Below are 25,010 nucleotides of genomic sequence, written 5' to 3' on the forward strand. Positions count from 1 at the left end.
GCATTACCAGACAAGCTGCTGAAATGAAAGCTATTGCCACAGGTACAGGATTCCCAGATAAAATTTGCTGTGCTTCATGGAGGGAGCATGCAGGAGGTGTGTTTCATTTCCCGATCTGGAACTTACTCAGGGCCTTTTAGGGACTAACTGGGTCACCTTATCCAGCCCACAGACTGCAGGTACTGGCAAAACAGGGTGGGCGACTAAGAGGCTAATTGCAAATATTCACACCCTTTGTGTGCCTGCATTAATGCTGCAGATGGCTGCAGGGCCAGATGCCAAGCTCAGCAATTAAGCCAACCACCCAGAGTGAAGCCAGAGTCACCAAAGATGTGCCTCCGTTGCACAAATTTGTGCAGCTTGAGCAGCTTGGTTGTTTCTTCTTTTGCCTCCTGCACCTTTTCAAACATCCACTTTTGTACCCAGTATTCCCTCTGGAGCTTTTGTTTGACTAGGGAATGAGAAACTCTTGCTGCATATTGAAAACACTTACTATCCCTTAGCGTGAAAAATATTGCTATTTAATAATTCAAGCATTTAATGGAATTGGAGGCTTGCATTTTTTCCCCTTCAGGTTTTTTTCTAGAGAAAATATCATAGTCTCATGGGTGCTTAGACTTGCTCAAGTAAATAACTTGATTTATAATGCTTTTTAATCTGTTCCTTAATTTATTTGTGTTAGGATGAGAAATCTAGTCAGGAGTCAAGGATTGATATTGTCAATATTTGCAACGCTTTGTGTGCCACCTGCCAAAATAGAAAAGATCCTCTCAATCCACCCTATGAATCAGACTTGTCTGCTGTCATCTCTAAGAAAATGGAATTGCCTTGTTCTGATCTTTCAGGAACTAAGGAAGTGGTGGTTAATGTGGATGACGATGGAGTCATTTCCTTGAACTTTGAATGTGATCAGATGTCTCCAAACTCTAAGTTTGTTTGGTCCAAGAACTATGAGCCAATTGAGGATGACTCTCGACTGGACATCGATTCCAAAGGCGGAAAGTAAGAGCACTCAGTGGTAACAATCGTCTCATGTTTGAAAAACCTCAGCAGACCACAGAAATCCATCCTTTCTGGATGGATGAGCTCAGTAAGAATTCTATCTGCTGTTGTTACCAAAAGGCTTCGGCATGAGCATGCTGTTTGTCAGCAAGTCTATGTGCAGACCATAAGGAAATTGCAGCTTGCACAGAATGAGTCAGGCCTTCTGGTTAGGCAATGTACTTGTAGTTACATTTAGGCACAGAGTGAGAAAATCTGTGCTCTGTCCTCTTACAACCTGCCAGCCAGGACAGATTATTCCAATTGCTGTTACGTTAAATCTCCAAAGGCTTAAATTATTTGTCTGCTTCCTAGTCTGCTTAGACTGTGTAACATCATTACAATCATCTGAGCAGGACACTGTTTTGATAATGTCACCATAGCCTGATTTGGTAACAATTGTAATTCTCTACAAGCCTAAAATGTTTCTTCAGGCATTTTTCAGAGAGGAAGAAATGGCAAATGCAGCCTATGAAGTATCTGTGTGCTCTTCTGGTTATAGAAACCATGCAGAAACACCACTTTTGGTATTGCATATGAAAGCTGAATCAGCCTGCACTTAGAGTATCTTTCCTTGTTCATCAAAGACTTGACAATATGCTTTTAAGTCCAGTACTTCTGGCACTGAGAGCTTCTACAGCTCCCTCAAGAAGTTACAAATCTTGCACCCAGGTCTCCGCTGTTGTCCCAGAACAGGCAACTGGTCAGCTTTCAGTCTCATGGGTGCTTCATGGGCTGGGCTATTTCCATTTGTACCACACATGAATAACCTCTCCTGGTTTATTCTGGTCAGGACACCTGTATTTGCCTTGCAGTCAGAGCAGAAGCTAATACAAGGGTGCTTTTAATCTGGTTTTGCAACAGTGAAAAAGGATCTTGGTTCAGACTAGTTCTACTTTTTTATCTTTTTGTTGTTGTTGTTTGTTTCCCAAAGGTCAAAAGCAGTCTTTAAGAATCTTGGGGAAGATGATTTGGGAATTTATTCCTGTGTTGTTACGGACACTGATGGAGTTTCATCAGGCTACACAATTGATGAAGAAGGTAGACACACAGTGTCTTCTAAGCATGCTTGTTTTGCTTTGCCTTCTGTTTCTTCCTGCTTTTGTCTTTGTTGTATCCATAATATCCATGTATGACTTCATATCTTTTGCAGAAATGAAACGCCTGCTTGCTCTGAGCCATGAACACAAATTCCCAAGTAAGTGAATCAAACGTGTCTGTAAGGGAGAGTTTTGTGTGCACTGGGGTCTGTATCACAAAGCTCCTGCCAGCATCAGATAGGGAAGTTGCTAGACTGCTTTCAGATGAGTGTTTTTGAATTGAAAACCTACGATTCCTTTATTTTTCACTCTTTCACTCACAGCATTGCTGATACTCTTCCCGCTCTTTTGCGGGTTACTGATCTAAGTATATACTAAGTATATGCTCTATGTCGGATTGAAAATAAGTATCCTAATGGTTTTATTTCTTCTTCATAGCAGCTTTTTGTCTTGGAATGCCTAGCCTGATCTGAACATTCTAATTTGAAAAATTTTCTGCCCCTCTAATTTCATCTCAGCTGAAATTTAAAACAATTTAAAATTACGGTTAACAGAGCAAGCAATGTAGTTCTCTATACAGAATTTTTCTGCTGAAATTTGTCACACTCTTTTCTGTTCCTCTTGGAGATGTAAACACTTTTCCTGCTGCTTGGGATGATACTTTTGCCAAGTTCACAGATTTCTTACACTTTCATGATATCCTGACAGTGGCACAACCTTGTTCTTCTCAGTGGAATGTTACTTGAATAATTGAAGAAAACAATAATAAGAAAAATAAGAAAACAATGGCACCTCTGCCAGCCCAGCCTGCATCATTCCTCTGAGCCCCACCACAACTTGGCCACACAAATTGCCTGTCTTTCTGTACATGTCATTTCCCTCCAAGTCCTTTCCATGTCAGCTCTGCTCTTCTCAATATTTTGACAGCCCAAGCACCCCATTTACTTCTCCCAACCCTATCTTCACTCTGAGCATGAGTCATCACAGCCCCTTATTGCTGTCACCTGTCCTTACTTGCCCCAGCCCTTCTCTTCTCAGCTCTTTGCCACATTCTGTATTAATAACTAATGTAACAAAAATAAGTTGCTTGGGACACAGAACGTGGGTCTGGGTTTTTTTTATTTGTTGTTAGGTGTTAGTACACTCCCAGCTGTGCATGGAGCCTCCAGGGGAAGCAGGTGAAATCAGAAGAGGGGAAACTCTTCTAGCTTTGGGCATGCTAGGCCCTGTGAACAATACAAAATTATCAATTACAATTATAGGTCGAAACATGTCTTCATTTATCTGTGAGACTGGGAAAATAATAATGAGCTATGGATCAACATGAAACTTCTGTCATCTCTCTGAGTAATTACAGAACTGTGGGGGTTAGAAGGGACCTCAAGAGATCATTGAGTCCAACCCTCTGCTAAAGCAGGTTCTCTCCAATAGGTCACACAGGTAGCATCCAGATGAGTCTTGAATATCTCCACAGAAGGAGACTTTGCAGCCTCTCTGGGAAACCTGTTCCAGTATTCTGTTACCCTTACCATAAGGAGCTCTTCTGCATGTTAGTATGGAACTTCCTATGTTCAAGTTTTGGGCCAAGGCTCCTTGTCCTATCGTACACACTGCTGAAAAGAGCTTGGCCTCATCCATTTGCCTCTCACATTCTTTTAGATATTTATAAACACTAATCTGATGAATACCCAAATTCCTGACAAAAAAATGAGTCGCTGCCATTTCTGATTCAACATGAGCTCTTGCACGTTGTTTGGTTTGTATGTCTCAACTGCACTTAACTCTAACTTCTACTCAGAAACATCTGCAGCAAGTAACTGTGGGAAAATGAGTTGCTCAGATAATGTGGTCCTGCAGAACTCAACTGCTCTTGAACACAGTATTGTATTGGTGTTGGGTGCAAACAAATATTCCAGCTCTTCAGTTTAGCGCTAGCATCTGCCTGAAGATTTTCTGTCAACTGCACGTGGTAATTTGTGATGTTATACAAATAGGATGTGAAACCTTGAAAGTATGATGGCTTTTCAAAATCCCTGAAGACAGTTGGTGTTTTGTAAAATGGAAATATTTTGAAATAGGGTTATTGCTGGTGCAGGACTGTTACACAGACCTGTCTGATTACTTTAGATGGGGGAGTGAGTGGCTTTTTCCCAGAAATGATCCTTTTATGTCCTTTCAGCCTCTTCTTGAGCAGTTTCTGAGGTATTTTCTTCCTTGTTAGACTAAGATATTCATTGTTAATTGCATACTGGGACTTTGACGTTCCCACAGAGCTGACAGTGAAACAAAAGCAGAGCAGCCTGATGTCTGTTCTCACCCTCCTCCTGTTACTTCTGCAGGCTCTGTAGCATTTCTGGTGGTTTGTTCTGAAAAATTATGCAAGATATGACATGCCTTTTGTTTCTCACAAGCTAGTAGGGAAGGAAGCTTCACAACTGACTCCTTTTAATACTCCTGTCTCTCTAGGACTCATTTTTAAACGTTTTTCTCTTCTGTGTTTTTTCATCACTCTCTTTTTTCTTTTTTTTCCCTGTGTCTTCACCACCCAGAAGCTTTATATTCACCAAAGACGTGTTCTGTGCCACCAAAAGCATGAGCGTGGGAGGGTAGAGGTTCATGGAAAGGGTGCTCCTGTGAAAAGAAGATGCAGGGAGTCTTCACATGGGCACCACCTGGTTTGGCAGCGGTGTTCAGCCCCAGAAAGTATCCCACTGTTCAGAAATGTAGGATCATTAAGGTTGAAAAGACCTCTAAGATCACCTAGTCCAACCATCACCCCGTCTCCACCATGCCCACTAACCACATCCCTCAGTGCCACATCCACACGTCTTGAACACCTGCAGAGATGGTGACTCCACCACCTCCCTGCACAGCCTCAGTACCACTGCCTCGCTGCTCTTTCTGAAAAGAAATTTTTCTTAGTGTCCAACCTGAATTAGCATGGTGAAAAATGAATGATAAATGATGCCAGGTATTACACCAGTCCCAGTCCTCTCCCTGTAGTGAGGCTTCTAGGTAAGTAAAGTTTAGGGAAAACCCTGCCCTGGGGTTTGTATGGGAGGAGGTATTGGGTGACACCCATCACCACACACTTAATCAGGTGTTTTGCAATTTGTTTGTGCACTCTTCTCAGTTACACCCTTGCAAGGCAGACTTTACACTGCTGTGAAAGTGGAGTTTGGGGCAGAGGTCACATACAGCATGCATGCTCTGTGTATATGAGTTTGTTGGAAATTTGAGAGTCCACTAAGACAGGTAAAATGATGGAAAATAAGAAAATGAGCAAATATCCCCGGATATTGGAGTAGAAATGCCCCTGTTTAATGCTGCTGATTAAAATAACTTGACAAAAAAAGTGAAAGTAGTTTTACAAACAGGAACGAGAAAAAAATAAGACTAGTTTGTAGTAGAGCACTCTTTACAAGAATTTTTTTTCCTGCTTACACAGCTTATTGAATGTGGGGATTTCCATTATTCATAAATAAACAGATGTTTATTATTAATGGGGAAGTTTGGGGCATTTTGTGACATTCAGTGAATTCTGGAGATAAAGGTCCCACTCAGCAAGAGTCACTTACAAAAGTCTCCCAACCTGCAGTTCAGCAGCTGACTTTCTGATCTGCCTTTGTGCTTGTTTTATTTTGTTTTATCGTTTCCTTAATGAGTCACTTCACTGCCTTGCAACAACATTAAGTGACTCATTAAAGATGTGTTTGCACCAGGAAGGTTCACACTGTGCTGCAGAGATGCTTGCAGTTTACCTTTAGCCCCATGTTGGAATGGAGGGACCCCAGCACAATTCAAATTGCAAACATTTCAACTCTGTACCTAGACCTAGAGATAGAAAGATCAAATAATTCAATCTTGCCTGTTGCTCTGTGTAAATGTGGGTGGAGAGGCATTCCATTGGTACAAAGAGTTATTGTAAGCTAGTTACCTTGAGTACATTAACTGAATGGAAGAAGTGAAGAAAATAGTTGTTCCTATGCAGAAAAGTATATGCTTCATTCTTGTCTCTCTTCTTTGTAGCTATTCCACTTGCTTCTGAGCTGGCAGTAGAAATTCTGGAAAAAGGAGAAGTGAGATTCTGGTTGCAAGCTGAAAAATTGTCTGGCAATGCAAAGGCCAACTTTGTATTTAATGATAAGGAAATTTTTAATGGGGAGGTAAGGCTTTACAATTGCCTTTTTGTGTGTTTGTAACAAATGAGCACTAATATCTTCAATAGCTTCCAATTAGAATTCAATGCTAGTGCATTTTCATCAGAATTAATGTATGTCATTGAAAACACCACTTGCTAGAAAGACTTTGTCTATAGTTCTGAGCTCCAGCTAAATTCGACTGAATGAGTTTATAAACATCCTTCCTGCCTCCTTTGGGAGTACCACATGGTCTGTTAACTAATGAGTACTGTAGAAGGTCCTGAAATGTAGGGAAGCAAGTAATTGCAGGTAAGCAACTACTGTGGTTTTCAAGTAATCACTGCAGTAGCCCAGATCATCCAGTGTCTTTTATCTATGGCCACTTGTTCTCTCTTCTCATATCCTTTTCCTGTTTGGAGGAATGTGTTAAACCAAGGGAAAACTTGCAAGTGGTTGTTTTCAGCAGCAGAGCTTGTTATTCCCAAGGACAACCTGTGGCGTGTTTTTGTTGCAATACTGATAGTTAGATAGAGCACTCTACAAGGAGAGGGGACTGAAGCACCTCCCCTCTGAAGACAGCTGAGGGAGCTGGACTTGTTCAACCTGGAAAAAAGAAGGCTGCAGGGTGACCTCATTGCAGCCTTTCAATACCTAAAGGGAGCCTATAAACAAGAGGGGTAGATAATAACAGGACAAGGGGAAATGGTTTTAAGTTGAGGAAGGGAAGATTTAGGTTGGATGTCAGGGAAAAGTTCTTTACAGAGAGAGGTGCTGGAACAGGCTGCCCGGAGAAGTTGTGGATGCCCCGTCCCTGGAGGTGTGCAAAGCCAGGTTGGGTGGGGCCCTGGGCAGCCTGGTCTGGTATTAAATGGGGAGGTTGGTGGCCCTGCACGTGGCAGAAGGATTGTAGATTCATGATCTTTGAGGTCCCTTCCAACCCTGGCCATTCTGTGATTCTGTGATAGTGTCAGAGCATTCTATGCAAAATTTTTTTTTAAATGTTGACTCCTAAGCAATAGTGTTCTAAAGAGATACAAATCCGTGCCTTTCCAATGAAAAAGATCACAATACTCATCATAGAGCAGGACTGTCACATGCTTCCATCATTAACAGATTTCTTACTCATTTGGTTCTATGTTTAGAGCCAGGGAGAGAGATAGTGCGAATGAGAGCAAAGAAAGCAGAATTTCCCCCAAAGATATCAATGTTTGCCAAATATACGGTGATTCTGATATTCATTAATTAATTTACTTTCAATTCCTCAAGAAATATAAGATGAAGGTGGACCAGCATACTGGCCTTGTTGAAATGATTATGGATAAACTTGAGGACAAAGATGAAGGGACTTACACTTTCCAGCTGCAGGATGGAAAAGCAACCAATCAGTCCAGCCTGGTCCTCATCGGTGATGGTATGTGAATCTGTGCTATGCTGTAGGCTAGGAAAGTTATACCAAGGTTGGCAGTCATCACTTTTCCACTCTTTTCCTGATTTAGTACTATTAAAAGTTCGTGTCACAGCACTTGTCTGCCTCAAATAGAACAGAGAGCGTATGAGAACTGATACTTTAAAAGTGCCCAGAGGAAAGGGAGTTGTTCCAGAAATGTAAAATATTGAAGGCTGTCAGGGCTTGCTTTTCTACAGATGCAATGATATCAAGCCCAACCCCCCTACTAAAACAAGTTCCCTATATTAGATTGTGTAGAACATGTGCAGTATTACGTTGCTGAGAGAAAGAATGACCCAGTGACAGGATTCTCTTTGACCTCCAAAGGACAGAGTTGCACTGGTAACAATACTGCACTAATAAATCATATAGTCCACATAACCTCATATGCTTTAATGGTTTTCATTTCCAGTATTCAAGAAGCTGCGAGATGAAGCAGAATTCCAAAGAAAAGAGTGGCACAGGAAACAAGGTATGATAAGAATACTCACGATAATCATGTGAGTGTTAGTTTAAGAGTTTGTTTATATTAATATACTCTAAATTGAAATAGACATTTTTAATAGAGTCATAGAATCATTTGAATTGGAAGGGACCCTTAAAACACATCTAGTCTACTCTCTTGTGTAGTTGCTTACCTTCAGAAGGAGAAATGGGAAAAACAAAAACACTTCAAAATATCACAGTGTTCTTATGAAGAAAAAGGGATTTGTCTTTGTTTTTGTATCATGAATAGCACTCATGGTTTTAAAAAATATGTGTCTGTGACTTCGAACAGGTCCTCATTTTGTGGATCAGCTGGGATGGGAAGTTACTGATGAATGTAATGTGATGCTGAAATGTAAGGTAAGAGGTAAAGAAAACACTAGGTACAGGATTCCAAGAAACACTTTGATCAACATCTGTTTAGATGGCTAAGAGGACTAAATAGATGGCCTTTGGTTTTGGATTGCCAACTGCATATTGCGTACAGACAGAGCCATTGAAAGCACCATGGGCTAATCATGCTGGGGTGACTGCAAATGATCTGAGACTTGGGCAAAACTTACCTCCTTGTTCAGCTCAAAGCAGCTCAAAAACTGACGAAGACAGTGGTGAAAGCCAAACAGTTTGTACTCCTGCAGTATAATCAGTAAACTTTGGTTTCTTTGCAGAAACATGGTATCTGAACAAACAGCAGTGCGTTAGTTTCTGTGCATGGAAAAGGCTTATGCAAAAGAACCTTCAGCAAGGGAAATATTCTTGTTTCATACCCTTTGAGTATCACCACTTTGTTACTGGAGATTAGTTAGATGCACCTGCACAGCTTCCTAAGTCATTTAAGAGAGAGACTGGAACAGGAGCAGGGTAGGATGATGGTAACATTTGTTCTGGGGGAATGCAGAGTGCCTCAGCACCGTAATGCTGTCGTTCTCTGACGGCTCTCCCATCAGTTCGAGGCAGTGAGCTAGGTCTGTCATCCAGGCCCTTCATGTTTCCCCAGGTACTGTAAGCAGAGAAAAATCAGAACGTTGTGCTCTGGCTGCTTATTTCAGACAAAACACCTTGGAATATAGCTTCTTAAGTCTGTCATCCATCCATCCATCCAACCATCCGCCCTGAGCTGAGCAAAAGAGACCTTAATAGGTGTTGATGAGTCTTTGTGAATTCAAAGACTTTCTGATTATTGCCTGTTTACCTGTGTCAAAATCCCCTGGGCTAGATTCACAGGATCACTGGACTCCTTGAAGCTGTTGATAACCCTTTTTTCTCTCTTTTCTTCCCCTCTGTTTCCTCCTTGCAGCCTTCATTTTAACTGTGAGGCCTCCAGCAGCCTCCTTGTAACTCACTACAATCAGGTTGGAAAGCTTTAGCTATTCTTTCATGCTGACCCAGCATTCAAACAGGTTAATCCATGCAATGCGAGGTTCATCTGACCAAATGCAGAAAATAACTATGATACGATTTTTGTCCATTTTAGGTGGCCAATATTAAGAAGGAAACACATATTGTATGGTACAAAGATACCAGGGAGATAATGGTAGATGAAGAGCATGACTTTAAAGACGGTGTGTGCACCCTGCTGATATCAGAGGTGAGTGACTGTCTGTTCTAGTCCTCATCTGAATGTTGTGAATCAGGTGAAAGATATGATCTGGTATTTGAACAGAACAATCAAAAAAGGAAGCGGTTTTAAAAATGGAAAAACTCACAAGGCGTCTGCATTTTGTCTAAAACAAATTTCTATCTTTAAATGTTCATTCATGTCTTCAGGAAGTGATGAACAGAAGAGATAATAAGTGTGACACTTCCTTTGCGTATCAGTTCACAACAGAATGAGACTCTGTTTATGCTGTGACTTGCACTCGGGAAGTGCTGCTCGCTCTGAGCCTCATGGGAGCACCCTCTTGAAGTTACCCAACGGACTTGCTTGAGATTTACAATCTCAAGGTGTGGAGTCTGACTTGCATTAATCATTCAGTCTCTTTGGTTCTGGTTCTTCTAGCTGAGAAAGGGAATTAGCATCAGAGACCTGTGCAGATTGAGTCCCTCCATGAGCCCATCAAGGCACGGCCCAGCTGCCAAGCCCCATCCCACAGCCCCAGCCAGGAGTAGGGCACTGAGGGCACCAGGGCAGTCCCAGACATCAGGCACCTCCTCGGGGATGGGGGCAGGGTGAGGATGAACTAGGACGTAGATGTAGATTTTTGTACAGAAACTATTTTGAATACTGTTTTTACAGTTTTCTAAGAAAGACACTGGAATTTATGAAGTCATACTGAAGGATGACAGAGGGAAGGACATCAGTGAGCTGAAACTTACGGACACAGGTCAGTACCCTTTCTGCGTGCTGTAAGCCAAGCAGCCTGTAGGTGAGGTCGAGGCAATACAGACAGCTGCATGAATCACCTTCCTGTAGTTTCCTTCCTCCTGCATCTCACTAGAACAGTGCAGATTTTTCAGTATGAATAGTATTTGAGTATGCCTTATTGCATGTATAATGTTGGGAGAATGTGAAGACTGGTGCTAAGCTAGATCTTGTTTCCCCAGGGCTCATCAGTAGTGTAAGCCAACAATCATAAGAAGAAATTATAGAACTAGATATTTTTATAAGATTTCACTTTTTTATGTTTTTGCATTCATATATTTTGAGACCCTTCCACTCATTGTGACCACTTAATTTTCCAAGCAACTGGGGAAAAGTGAAATCTGTTATAATGCATATAGTTGGCTTGTCATTCCAACTGAATATGGGTATTCACACGGAAAAAAAAAGAGCATATAGTTTAGTTCTGCTGCAGCAGTATTCATCAAGGTAAAATAAAGTCTGGAAACTGTGGAATAACAGGCAAACACAGCTTTCTAATACATTTTAAAGTGTAGATCTGATTTACTTTTGGAACTGCCTGGGGAAATTATTTCAGAGGCAGTGCTTGTACTATGATTGAGCTGCAGACACAGTGTCTTAATTTATGGATCTTGTCTCCACAGCTTTTGCAGATCTGATGAATGAAGTATGCAGAAGGATTGGTAAGCATTTAAGTCACTTCTCTGATATATGACTAGTGACACTCAGTGAATGGCTGCAAATAAAGATGTGTTCTTCTTGCAGCTTTATCTGCAACAGATCTGAAAATCCAGAGCACAGCCGAGGGCATCAGGCTGTACTCCTTTGTCACCTACTATGTGGAAGATCTGAGAGTAGGCTGGGTGCACAAGTAAGTATGACTAAGCTTTGCAAAAGTTTGTGCAATTTGGTGTTTGTAGACTCAGAAAGAACCTAGATGTATGAGACAGACTAGGCCTACTTGTCTTCCCATTATCCCTCATGAGTCAGGGCTGCATTGCTTCAGAGAACTTCCACCTCTTGAATGGGAGCTGCTTCTTCCTCTGGAGCGGTTCTGAGGAGTGACATGTATAACCTATGGCACTGGCAAGCTCTGTTAGAGATCACTGCCTTTGGTTCAAAGATACCAGGCCTGGAGGCCTGCTTGTCCAAAAGCCATAATTCACAGGGACCAGGGCGAAAGGGCACATCCTCTTCATGCATGGGTTCACGTTTTGGAGGCAAAGCAAGTTTTAACATGTGCCCAGGGCAGTAAAATCCAGACAGGGCTTCCTGTGAGTTCTACAAGCCTAAATAGGACAGACAGGAGAACTGAGACTCTAGAAATAAACTTGAACGCCCAGCTCCCCATAAAATTAAAGGAAGCTGTGTACCCAAATCCATGAGACAGCTTTGAATTCTCAGTCAGTGTAAAGAGTTGTATTGGAAAACTCAGAGAAATAAACAACTCAGTTTACGTTAAATCTACTATTAGTATTCTTTCTGCTTCACTTTGTGTGGACATGGTAACAGTTTGAGATTTTCCCCTTTCTTGGCACCCATTTGATATAGTATCTCCACGTATCTCAAATGTTTGAAAACTGGAACCAAATATGAATTGTTCTGGATTTTTTTTTCTCTCTTCATTTTCTCTTTTTTTTCTATCATTCTTTCTTGTTGCTGTCTTTTCTCTATTTCATTTTTATAAATTAATTTAATCTTGAAACACGTGAAATTGATCTTTGACTCTCTAGCATATTCAAAGCCATCAATTAAAAAGAAAACGAACAGCTTGCTTGAGAAATATCATATCCTTCATCCAAGGCAATTAACTGTCGAGTTAAGAAGCTGAAAAAATTGATCTTTTTTGTGGAAGAAAATCTACTCATGTAAAAATGCATTCGATTGTGAAAGCCAAATCACAGCAGAACGTGAGGAAACATTGAAACTAAGCAAACATCATTTGTAACAAAAGTGGGATTTTTTTTGTAGGTACAGCCTTATATAGTTCTGCTGTGCCCAAGCAGAAATAAACTTATGCTAAGAAGAGAACATGAACATTTGAGGATACACCAGTCAGATGCATCTTCATTCTACAGACTTAGAAGAGAAATGGAAGTTGAACAGAAAAAGTCTGTAGGGCAGAAAAAGCAATTCTGCCCCTTTGGTCTACAGTTGACATTTGGCTTCAAAAACTTCAAAATATGATGGCGTGCCATTCTACCTTGGAAGTCATTTAGTAACTGCTGAGATTTCTCACAGAAAATCCCTTTTATATTCCACTAAAATGAAGGGGTAACACTATTTTGTGTTTTTCAGCGATACCCAGATTAGGTTTACAGACAGAGTGAAGACTGGTGTCACTGGGGAACAGATCTGGCTGCAGATCAATGAGCCAACTCCACAAGACAAAGGCAAATACACAATGGAACTCTTTGATGGTAAAACTGGACACAAAAAGACAGTGGATCTTTCTGGGCAAGGTAGGCTGGTCACACTGTTAATACTACCTGAACATGGGTGGAGTGGGCCAATGCTACAGACCTTTTGGGTTGTAGGGTCTCTGCATGTTGCGTCCAGCTTGGCATTCTGCGGTAGTGTCATCCATTTGCTTCATACTGTACTCTCAAGTTATAAATTATAATTGACTTTTTCCTGTCCAAATACCAGTCTGCAGCTTGACTTCGAGTTGCCTACGGAGATGTCAGCCCAGTTTTTGAGTTTTCCCACAAAACCCCATGCATTGATGGGCAATGTTAAACACAAGTTATAGTGTTGAATGACTTCTCTGTCTTTCTTTCAAATAATATTTGGAAGAGGAAGTGAAGGACAAGTTTGTTCTGTTACTTTCCTATGTATTTCTTTGATGGATATAACAGGGCTCCTTATTCTTCAGAGATGTCGAGACTAGTCCCTTTCATCAGCACAATGAAGGAATGTTTCAGGAACATATAAGATTAATTTGATTGACTGATGGAAGCTCTTACTCTGAGAGAGCTCTCACATCCCAGGGAGAAGATTAACTGCTTCAGAGTGGCTGGCTTTCTGTCTCAAGCATTTCCCATCCCTAAAGCTTCTCTTTGGGCCTGTAACATCTCTGGAAGGCCAGTAAACTTACAGTCATCTCCAGGTTGCTCCTTCTGTATGCTATCCTCAATTTCTGAGAAAAAGAAATTTTTTCTTCCCTTTCAAAGTAGGAGATGTTGACCAACCACGTGACATTAGCTAAACCTGAATTTATGAAGGAGACAAGAGTTTGCTGTTTGTTTGTTCGCTGTTCATGGCCATCAGTGCAATGCTTTAGAGCAGAGGTGAAAAGCACTTGGAAAAAATAAATCTCTTGTACCCATAAGCCAGTGGTCTATGAAGTGAGATGCACAAGACAGTTTACTAGGTTGTGGGAAGGAAGCATGAAAACTTCAGTAACACCAGTATGTAATTTATAAATAAATTTATGTACTGGGACGTATGTGCTCAAAACTGTTTTTACTAATAGAGGTATGTGATCAAAAAAGCTTGAATAGCATTATTGTGATATATTTTGGATTACTTCCTCTGTTTTATGCGGTCATTTCAACCTAATGTTCTTTCCCTATGTCTTTGTGTTAAATTTTTAATTTTAGTAGAGAAAAATAAGTGTTTATGCGTGCGTATGTGTGTAAATAGTTGCTGTATACATGACTGCCTTTATCAGTTGAATCATTTAGCACTGTAGAAATTATATAGTATCACAACATGCTTCCATACATTAATATTTCTTTAATGATGTCTATATTTATAATTTAGTTCCACATTTTAAAATGACATTTGTGATAGCCTATGTTTGAACCTACCTTTAAAATCAACTTTTTTCTTTATCAAGCATTTGATGAAGCCTTTGCCGAGTTCCAGAGATTAAAGTAAGTATTATGCAATCCAGCAGTAGAACCCATAAAATAATAAAGGTATTTGTTTGTTTTGTGCTAGAGCTAAAAATAAATCCTAGTCCTACAGAAACCTGTAGGAGTTTTGCATGTGACTGCATTGCAACAGTTAGGTAATGAAGAAAAAGCAGTATTGCCAAATGATGAGAGGCGTTTTCTTTAACTGATCAAAGATAACTTAAGAGATAAGCTATCTATTTTTCAATCACTCTATGTAAACATTAAATGCAATTGAATTTTCTCTTTGTTTCTTTTCAATCCAGGCAAGCTGCAATTGCAGAGAAAAGTAAGTGAGGCTTCTTTGATAGTAATTGCAATAAATGGTTTATGAAGGTTCTCTCCCTATACAGGAAGGTTGCCTGTTGGGAGAAAGAGGACACGTATGCATGTGTACATGTATGTGCATGTCCTAACTCTGGCTGGCCTAGCACTAGGGGGAAGCAAGAAGAGTGATTTAATATTTGCACATTGCAGCTAATGACACTGTAAATGTGGGTTGTGTGGATATTTTCAGCCTAAGATCTTGTTCTCATTACCAATTGGCTTTATCCAAAAATCACTTCTGTTGTTGAGATATCTCATGTATGTTTTATGCCCAAAAGACACTCTGTTTTCTGAGATAGAGGAAATCACTCAGCTGGTTTTGAACTATTTGAAATGTTAAATGGCTCTGCGTTAAGGAGGTGGGTAAGGAAGCAGCAGAACCTTTTGCATAGTCTAAAGACAGGTCTGGGAATCTTCTGGCACTTTTGGATACATTTCAATTCCAACACAACAATTAAAATAAAAATATGTAATAATTGTCTGAGGAATAAGTCATTAGAATTCAAGTTGGTTTATTAAGGTGAGTATTTTTCCTGTTTCCAGAAAAATCTGTAGGAAAATGTAACAACACAAACAGTTATCTCAGTGCAGGTGATTTCCAGACCTGTATAAAAACAAAAGCAGAACTGGATTTTAAGAAAAACAGAGAAAAATGGATAGAGGGATTGGAGCTAATTCCTCACTGTACATAGACTCCAAAGAGAAAGGAGTTTGGCTGTGCTATATACAGCAATTCCTGGTAGGCCCAGCTGAGATAGCAGGAAAGGACCAGTAATGACCCTGCCCTGGGCAGTTCATTTCTAACTGCATGATTCATAGAGGGATGGCAGATACAGTGTAGTCATGCTCCATCAAGTTGTCATTTACTCCAGAGTGCATATTTTACAGAGTGCATTAGATGAGAATATTCTCTATTGTCCTTTCCTTGCTCTGCCAGACTCCACCAAGATTATAACTAACCTAATCATTGCCCCAGAATAAGTGCATCAAAGCTTGCATGTGATCAGCTTATTTGTATTTATGTAAGATTCCTATGGGACTTTGAGCTCGAAGCTGTAGGCCAGATACCTATCCTGTTTACATGGAGATCCATGCAAAGCAGAGAAATTTCACTGCTTTCACTGAGACTGCAGCCTTTTTTAGATCAAAACATAAGCTCTAGCACTTTCTTAGCTGCCATTTATTTCTTCTCAAAAACATCACTTCTCATCTATCCCGCTGTTTACGGCACTGGATCTCAAAAAATCAGTATTATTATTTTCTGTATGTAATCACAAGTAACTGTGAATTGATTGTGAAATGTGCAGGATGCACCACGCGGACTTTAGTTCTGCCCGGTAGGTGACTGACACCAGCTGCTAACGCTTCTTTTGCTGCGAATGGAATGTTTCTAAAGTTCAAATGGTGTGCTGAGAATGCTGAGTAGTTCTCTCCCAGCACAGATATCAGAGACACGTTGTACATAAATAAGATAAGAGGAAAGAACTGGAGGGGGAACAGAATCTGGGACGCAGTTGATTTTGAGACACCAAAGTAAATTATGCTCATTTCCTTTCAGATCGCGCCCGGGTGCTTGGAGGTTTGCCCGATGTTGTCACCATCCAGGAAGGCAAGGTACAGTGAATTCATTGAAGCTTTACCCAAGAGCCAAACAGCTCAAATGTCTTTCAATGACAGCAAAATATTCTTTTTTTTTTTTTTTTTTAATTTTATTTTTAAAGATTCCATCTATGACATCCGTCACATTATTCATTCCCTGTCTTCTGTACATAACTCAGTGGTCTTGCACAGATGGGTTTATTTATTTGGGGCAGTGTCTTTTCTTAAGAATTAGATAAAAGTGAGACAACAGTGTGAGCTGTGATTCAAACTCCTTATGTAACCAGCTGTTTAAAAATTCATACACAGGCCTCACAGTTAGTTTTTTACTAACAGGGTGCCATTGATATAGGCTCCACCAGGGAATGTTTTAATTCCCTTTTTCTTATAGGATGGCTACTCATTCTGTACCTGATGAAGTTAACTTTTTCACAACATGGCACTACAGTCAGTAGTCTGCCTTTTAAACAGCATAAAGCTAGTAAATTGTAACTCAGTTCTTTTCCAGACCAAAGGAGAAAGTTTTCTGTATTTCATCAGCATAAGTGGGAAATGAAGTCAGAAGGCACTGGCATTACACAAGATTATATCAGCAGCATTTAGCAAAAAGATTATTGTAAGGCACTCTTGGGAACATGGCTGTGCCACTGCTCAGTCATAGACCAGATGCCCCAGGAGGTCAGTTTGTACTCCCATAAACTTTCCCCAGCACTCTGCTCCTACAGGTTGTAGTACAGTAGGACTGAGACTAAAAGCAATTGCTCTTCAACTCCCTCTGCTCTGCCACCAGCCACTTTCTTTCTTAAATGTGGGTGTGCACCAAAAGTAGGCATATGAGCACAGCTGAAAACTTGTAACATGACAACTACTGCAAAACAGCTGCCTGGTATTTCCACGTTCGCTAGTAGTGGTTCATCTGGGTTAGAGGTATTTGATAATGAGTTGGGCAGAAATGTTAAGACTAAAATCTTGGTCTCTTAACATTGTAATCCGTAGCTATCAGATAGTGGGCTACAGCAATTCAGGGAACACTGAGCATTTTGGCATTGTAAAGTGAAACACCATTTGATAAACCTTTTCACTGAATGATTTAGCAGCTCTGGGAATACTGTAAAAACAAGCAGCATTCATACAAGTATTTTAATGGTAGGTGGAATACAGAAAGGAATGGAGTGCATTTGCAGACTCTCATCTAATGCTGCTTGTGCTTGAAGATGAACTTCTCATACTGCTTTGGCTTGTTTTCAGTGTTAAGCTCTCTGCCAAAAAGAGTCAAAGCTGAGTATAAGCTCGCTGAAGCAAATTGTGTACATTTGACAAAAAAGGGAGTTTGTAAAAAACGAGTTGCAAAATCTTACCCAGACACTCATTGCCCTTGAAAGCAAGGACATTTGTGACGTTTGAATAAGTGAATGGAAAATTCCCAGAACTTGAGACAAATATCCCTGACCTCATGATTCTGAACGCAGTAGATGATTGTTTTGAGAAAGAGAGTAGGACAGAGAGTGTTTGGGGAATGCACTGCTTGTTTGGGTGATGTTGGCTCATCTGCCTATTGCTTGCACACACTGGAGAAACAGGAAGGCAGTTCTCTGCATCTGTTGTGTAATCCATGCAGACTGCACAATCACCTTTGAAAAGGAGTAAATGCAGTAGCAGAAGACTGGCAATAGCAAACTCTGATTCTGAATAGCCATATTCAGTCATAACTAAGTTCTATGAACAGAATGGTACTGCTATATTGAACTTGAAGCATATGTGTATCTCAGTCACAGACTTAATGTTGTGATTGTAATGCTATTTTCTGGCTTTCTACAAGCGAGCTGAAGGTATTGCATCTACCAGAGCTGATCAAACAGTGCTCCAGATGGCCTAAGAGGCTTCTGCTGACATACATAAATGCACTTCAGCATGGGGATATAATTGGAAAAGGCTAAGTGTCAGCTCATGTTAGGGAGAATTTATCTGACAGAAAATACTAGCACAAGTTTTGTGTACAGACAGTCAGATTAACCTAAGTGGCTGTTTTATCAAAACTAAGAGGGGGTTATTTTTACAAGAACACTCTGGATCCTGACAGATTTACACTTTCAAACGTGAAAGCAATGCATTACATCCCTCTACACACCAGCTCCCCATTCTCCCCTTCTGCTGGGGGTTGGTGCCTCCACAGGTAGGCTGGAAGAAGGGAGTGAGTTCCCATGACTTTGTTGCTTTAACTCACACACTGCCCAAACTACCCATGAAGGTATGTGCTAACACGCAGGGAGAAGAGCGGTACCTGGAATACAGGTATTGCCCTCTCCTGCTGTACTTCCCTTCTCATGATAATCTGCAGTGTAAGACAGAAAAGACAAGCAGAAATACAAAAGGCCTGGACCTGAATCACCTAGGTGCTCCAGTTGTATAGCCATCTGTACCCCAGCTACAGATTTAGGTTGTGAACTTCTCTGTGGAACTCCGAAATATTGAGAGGTGAGGTTTGCTCATGCTCATGAGGTTTTTCAGATGGATCAGATTTCCTGATAGATGCCATAAGGTCTAGACGTGTTTTGAGTCCTAATTATGATAAGAACACATAAGCAAAGAGAGTATCCTGTTCAAAGAACAGAAAATCTGCAGCTGATAGATACAGCCACAGTGGGTAACCACTTCCATTTGGCTAAGGTGCCATAATTGTGGAGCTGTCTTCCAAAAAAACATTGGCATGACCGAAGATCTCGCCATCTACATAGTGAATAATAAGATATATCTCTGCATAGTAGTTGCTGGAAAATCAGCAATAAGAGTTGGAAACATCCGGAGGAGAACCAATTCCAAACAGGAGCTAGTGATGTGAGGTTAAGCAAAATGTGACTGTTTTAGGGAATGACTTTGCAGTGATGACTCTGTCTTTTGCTACTGAACCTCTTTGAATTAAAGAGTACTGACACCACTTCAAACACCTGAGGTTTGCATAAGGTCACTCACACAGCACTCTGGATGAGGACATAAGCTCATTAGCATCTTGCAGTGGCAGCTGGGGCAACTCAGAAATGAACTCATGCTTGCTAGAAAACTAGAACACAATAAAGAAATACTGAGTACTGCAAGGGACATGTGTGTAATTCCTGGCTGAGACTAAAGCTGATGGCATGTTTGTATTGACAGTGTTAAAGGAAAGGGAGAAATGTAAAGCCATTTGTTTTCTTCATGTTTTTCAAAAAGATGGATTGATACGGTGGTCAAAACCACATTCTCACAAGTGGGCTACAAGTGAAGGCATTCACAGTCCCCATGTTATCATCAACTGTAGGTGCTGCAGGATGTAAGATAGAGGCTGTTTCCACCAGGCTTTAACCACCTCACACTCAGGATGCGTCTTTCCGTCAAGATACATGTGTTGCCAAGATATATGTGTTGGAGGTGGAGGAAATATTTTGCCTTCCCTTTTGTTCTCATTTTAATCTTTAGGGGATGTGGGATTTATGTTAGTTCGATTTTTGTTCTCAGAAGTGTTTATTTTAATAGAGTTCTCAATTTTTACCCTATCTTTTCATTTCAGTAGCTTTCTGGATGCCTTTATTCTGTCCCATCTTCCGCTGTCACACTACCAGATAAGGAGCAGGGAAGGGAAAGTAGCCTGTTAAATTGATTGCTCACAGTGGCCTTTTACTGTGACAGCAGTAGTGCCCAAATCTGAATCCTTTCCAGTTCCAGCCTCTATTTTGAATGTTTGGTTTTTTTTCTTATCAAGAGGCTTTAAGAAAAATTGAGGAGAAACTTGATTTCAGTCAGGTGGAGCCACAGCCATCATTCCTTATGTATCGCTGAACACCTTTTTCTCTGCAGTAAAAGTCCTTCAAATTCCACTAGAGAAAAGGTTAGATTCTGCTTTGACCAACATTTTAAGTTTGGCCCCATGCACTATTGGTACTTAGCAATAAATTTACTCCTCCCTAAAGAAAGGCCCAGAGAAAGGCATTTGTGCCTCTGAGGTCTCATGTGAAAGCTTTTCGCATTTGGCTCTCTATGTGACGTTTGCTTCGGCAAAGTCTGTGAGAATATTCCCACAGCACTGTGACCAGAGGAGGGGATAACCTTACTAGCATCAAAGCAAAATATTTACATAAGCACCAAAGAAACAGTAAAGTTTGTTTTGATTTCCATTAAAAACTGGTTTTATAGGAGTGAATAAAACAATTCAAATCCATTGGAGGAGCTGTCAGGGCATGGTATGTAAAGATCCTAAACTGAACAAAATATTCCAGGGACATTTCGAACTTAGTTACTATTTTGAAAAGGAAGATGCTTTCTTCTGTAGCAAATATATAGAGAGCTTAACCTGAACAAATCTGCCTGGTAGGTCCTCAAATTCTTATTTTATGTCTTACACAAAAATGCAGGTAATAGATGATTTTATATTAAACATTATGCATGGAGAAGGCCCTGGTAATCAATTAGAGAAGAAGGTGCATAAAATATTGAAAACTTTGTAATGGAGTTTTCAAATTGAGTTCCTTCTTTTCCTTTATAATAGAGGAGACTGATAAAAACTATTGATTGCTGATGATATGCATCCATTTACTAAAAGCAGGAAGAGAAATGCAGAGAGAGGGAACATTTGTAAAATTATGCATCAAAAATCACAGCAAATATTTATTGACTTATATGCAATCCTTTTGTACTTTTTCTGTAGGCACTCAATCTGTCTTGCACTGTCTGGGGAGATCCTACCCCAGAGGTCTCATGGCTGAAGAACGAAAAATCGTTTGTGTCAGATGCTAACTGCATCCTGAAATTCGAAGCTGGGAAAAATGTCAGCTTCACCATTTCTGCTGTGTCCACACACGACTCTGGGAAGTACAGCCTTGTGGTGAAGAACAAGTATGGAACGGAGACCAGCGATGTCACCGTAAGTGTGTTCATACCAGAGGAAGAGCAAGAGAACAATAATGAAAACAAGAAAACGAAAGCATGAATTTAAGAGTAGAAACAAAAGCATAGGGGAGATTTTGGATGACAATGTTGACATAAAATGTGTGTGTAAATGGCTTTCTGTTTTAGCAGGTAGCCTTGGATTTTTCCATTCACTTCTCTTGTGTTTCTAATGTGCTCAATTGTGCCAGGGAAAATAGTGCCTTTCCTAAATACTTCCTTACTGCTAACTTCACAAAACCTAGCTGTGCCATCCTCACTAGGCCAAATGCATGCTGGCTGTAAACACATTTGCACAATTTTACCTCGTTCCTGGGGTGTTGGACCCTACCAACTCAGAGTGAAGAAGCATTTGAGTGGAGGCAACTGACAGGATAGATGGAAAGACTGAAAAATGATCAAGGCATTTTGAGCAGCAGTTTAGATTTGTTCCAACCTTGGTAATGTAGCGTAGATGGAATGTGTTAGCAAATACAAACTACAGAGAAATTAGTGCTGGTCTTCGTCTACATTAAGGCCCCTCTGTATTGCTGTGTTAATTTAGAGAGGCCTTAATATGGGTGTAGGTTACATCCATAAGTATTGCTTAATCTGCCCAATTGGGGTAAAAGTACTGTAATATAAATGAAAACTAGACTTAGGAGGCCAGAAAACTAATGTGTGCATGTGTCTGCAGAAATGTATGATCTCTATGTTCACAAATAAATGGATTCATTTCTTTCATTCTATCACGAGTTTGTCTCACTGTGTCATGTTTTGGAGGTCACGGCTATCCTGGTTGTTCACATCACCTTACCATCTTAACACTCACCACTATTGCTTTTAGCTTTCCCTTAGAACCACGTTAATCTTCACTTAAGCTTTTACCAGAAAAACCCTGATGGCATCACTTCACGTTTTTCTGTCCAGACCTTCACTGCTTCACAACTCACCAAGGCATTTTTGCCAATTCAGCCACAGGAGTAGTTTCATGTGGTTCTGATCGTGAATTTTGATAGAAGGGTATTAGGTAAGTACATTGTTAGACTGAAATCGCAGACAATTTCATCCACAATTAACACTGGAGGAAATAATATATTTATTCAAGATTCTTTGAGAATACAAAAATAATTTTCATTGGAAAGTAGAAAAAAATTTTTTTTCAGGCAAAAGTATTTCAGAACCTTCATCCAAATCCAAAAATATTTCAGAACCATTCATCCAGATCCAGAATACACTTCTATATATTAAAAGCTCCTTGTTAGCCATTTTGCCACAATATCACTGATTATTAACTGAAGAGTAGCAATGGAACATGTATCTATTTCCGTTCAATTGGATGTGTACGTATCATATGATGCAGAAGATATTTTGTAAGGGTATTTAGCAACAGGACAAGGGAAATGGTTTTAAACTGGAATAGGGTAGGTTTAGAGTAGATATTAGAAAGAAATTCTTTACTGTGAGGGTGGTGAAACACTGCAACAGGTTGCCCAGAGAGATTGTGGATGCCCCATCCCTGGAAGCATTCAAGGCCAGGCTGGATGGGACTTTGATCAACTTGGTCTAGAGGGAGGTGTCCCTGCCCATAGCAGGGGTTTGGAACCAGATGATGTTAAAGGTACCTTCCAACCCAAACCATTCTATATGATTCTATGATAAATGCTCATAAGCTGTTTTCGGCCCAATTGCTAACTAGGAGAGTAATGTGCCATATTAATAATTCTTTTCAGAATTAATCTCAGAATAGCACAGTTCTCCACATCAAAATCTAAAGAACTGCTGTATGTATTCTCAGTGTTCTATATAAGGATATATCTGAGTGCACCCTTTACATACTTTCCCTTATCATTTTTAACTACAGCAACTGCAGAAACAGTGGTGTTTCCTAGGCACTCATTTTATTGCAGTACTGGCTTTTCAGGAAGAAAGGACAGGCAACTTGGAGAGAGTACAAGGAAGTTGCTAGCATATGCAAAGTGAAAATCAGAAAGACTAAAGATCAGTATGAGCTCAACCTGGCCACTGTGGTAAAGGACAAGAAAAAGGAGGCCTACAGAGATCCAGCCAGCATGGATTCATGAAAGGCAGGTCTTGCTTGACCAAACTCATCTCCTTTTAAAACCAGCTTGACAAGCCTGGGGGATGAAGGAAAGTCTACTGACATAGACTCAATTACTGGAGCCCATCCAGTTCAGTATCTTTATTGATGATTTGGATGAGGGAATCGAGGGAACCCTCGCTAAGTTTGTAGAAAACTCCAAGTTGGAAGGAAGTGTCAATCTGCCTTTGAGTAGGAAGACCTTACAGAAGAGTCTGGACAGGTTGGATCGATAGGCTGAGGCCAATGGGATGAAGTTCAACAAGACCAACTGTGAGACACTGCATTCTGGTCACAACAACCCCAGGCAGTGCTACAGGGGCAGCTCTGCTTGGGGCAGAGTGGCTGGAAAGCTGCATGGAGGAAAAGAACGTGGGAGTGTTGGTCAACCTCAACTGAACGTGAGTGAGCAGTGTGCCCAGGTAGCCAAGAAGGCCAATGGCATCCTGGCTTGTATCAGAAATTGTGCTGCTAGCAGGAGCAGGCAGGTGATCATTCCTCTGTACTCAGCACTGATGAGGCCACACCTTGAGTACTGTGTTCATTTTTGGCCCCTCACTACAAGGAAAACATCAAGGCCCTGGAGTGTGTCTGGAGAAGGGCAACAAAGCCAGTGAGAGGTCTGATTGGCCCCTCCTCATAGGTAATACCGATAGGAAAGAGGGAATGGCCTCAAGATGCACCAGGAGAGATTCAGGTTGGATATTAGGAAAGATTTCTCCAAAAGAGTGGTGAAGCATTGGCATAGGCTGCCCAGGGAGGTGGCTGAGTCATTGTCCCTGGAGGTGTTTAAGGAAAGGGTAGATATTGGAACTTAGGGACATGGTTTAGTGGATAATATCTGTGGTAGGTGGAGGGTTGGACTAGATGATCTTAGAGGTCTTTTCCAGTCTTAATGATTCTATGATTCCATGCTTCTGTGAAGATGACACTAATAAGTTCTACTCAGCTAATGCTTACTTAAATCCTTACCATCTGAGGCTTACTGCCAGCCATAGCTAATGATGAAGGCCAAGTGGATGTGTGAGGGATTTCTTAATGTCCAGTACAATGAAAAGTACTACATGCTACCTTTATCTGGCATAAATTTATTTTCTTCTAGAATTAATTTCACATCAGAGGGATTTTTAACATTAAATTACATAAAAGTGTTTTCAGAATCTCACATAAACAGCAAATGTATTCAGTCATTACACAATCTTATCTACTAAAATACTTCAAACTCAAATATTTAATGGGATTCTTGCAATCTTAAAGTGTGCAATTACGTACATTAATGAATCACAATCTCAGTTAAAAATAGTTCAGACTATTTAGTTAATGTAGCTGTCTTTCAAAGTAAAATTAATTCATTATTCATCTTCAAAATACAATCAGGGGAATATCTGTAATTTGAGATGCAGCAAGCTTTCTGAGTTTAACAAAGAAATATCAAATTATTTCACAATTTTACTTAGTATGATAGGAAGCCAGCCCAAGGATGAAAAGTAGGTCATTCTGCCCTGGTCCTAGAGCATGTAAAAGCAACATTTCATCTCTTGTCCATCTTCCCGAGCCCAAACAAGAACTTGACTTGCCCCTTGCAAAACCTGATGCTTATTACTTAGTATTAGCGTAATCTAAATAAGGATTGCATTTGGGCAGTAGCTTGTTTCTACTACTTCATCATCTAAAATCTGCTCACCTGCCTC

At 40.4% G+C, this 25,010-nt stretch overlaps 1 protein-coding gene across 6 annotated transcripts in view; it reads left to right on the forward strand.

Annotated features, from left to right (window-relative positions):
- MYOM1 (myomesin 1) overlaps positions 1 to 25,010 on the forward strand; it is a 289,844-nt gene that overhangs the window by 48,326 nt on the left and 216,508 nt on the right. For 4 of the 6 annotated variants that reach the window (XM_052703414.1, XM_052703413.1, XM_052703416.1 and 1 more), the window contains 16 exons: positions 846 to 1,002; positions 1,976 to 2,082; positions 2,195 to 2,239; positions 6,111 to 6,247; positions 7,490 to 7,634; positions 8,083 to 8,142; positions 8,449 to 8,516; positions 9,631 to 9,744; positions 10,393 to 10,480; positions 11,142 to 11,180; positions 11,263 to 11,368; positions 12,796 to 12,959; positions 14,339 to 14,375; positions 14,663 to 14,685; positions 16,282 to 16,337; positions 21,001 to 21,216. In XM_052703414.1, the coding sequence (XP_052559374.1) occupies positions 846 to 1,002; positions 1,976 to 2,082; positions 2,195 to 2,239; positions 6,111 to 6,247; positions 7,490 to 7,634; positions 8,083 to 8,142; positions 8,449 to 8,516; positions 9,631 to 9,744; positions 10,393 to 10,480; positions 11,142 to 11,180; positions 11,263 to 11,368; positions 12,796 to 12,959; positions 14,339 to 14,375; positions 14,663 to 14,685; positions 16,282 to 16,337; positions 21,001 to 21,216 (1,562 nt within the window). Of the gene's footprint in view, positions 1 to 845; positions 1,003 to 1,975; positions 2,083 to 2,194; positions 2,240 to 6,110; positions 6,248 to 7,489; positions 7,635 to 8,082; positions 8,143 to 8,448; positions 8,517 to 9,630; positions 9,745 to 10,392; positions 10,481 to 11,141; positions 11,181 to 11,262; positions 11,369 to 12,795; positions 12,960 to 14,338; positions 14,376 to 14,662; positions 14,686 to 16,281; positions 16,338 to 21,000; positions 21,968 to 25,010 lie in introns of those variants that run through there. The other 2 variants (XM_052703415.1, XM_052703418.1) reach the window with 1 other exon arrangement.

The sequence above is a fragment of the Tympanuchus pallidicinctus genome, unplaced genomic scaffold (assembly GCF_026119805.1).
Source record: "Tympanuchus pallidicinctus isolate F22 unplaced genomic scaffold, pur_lepc_1.0 scaffold5, whole genome shotgun sequence".
In the NCBI taxonomy this organism is placed as follows: domain Eukaryota; kingdom Metazoa; phylum Chordata; class Aves; order Galliformes; family Phasianidae; genus Tympanuchus; species Tympanuchus pallidicinctus.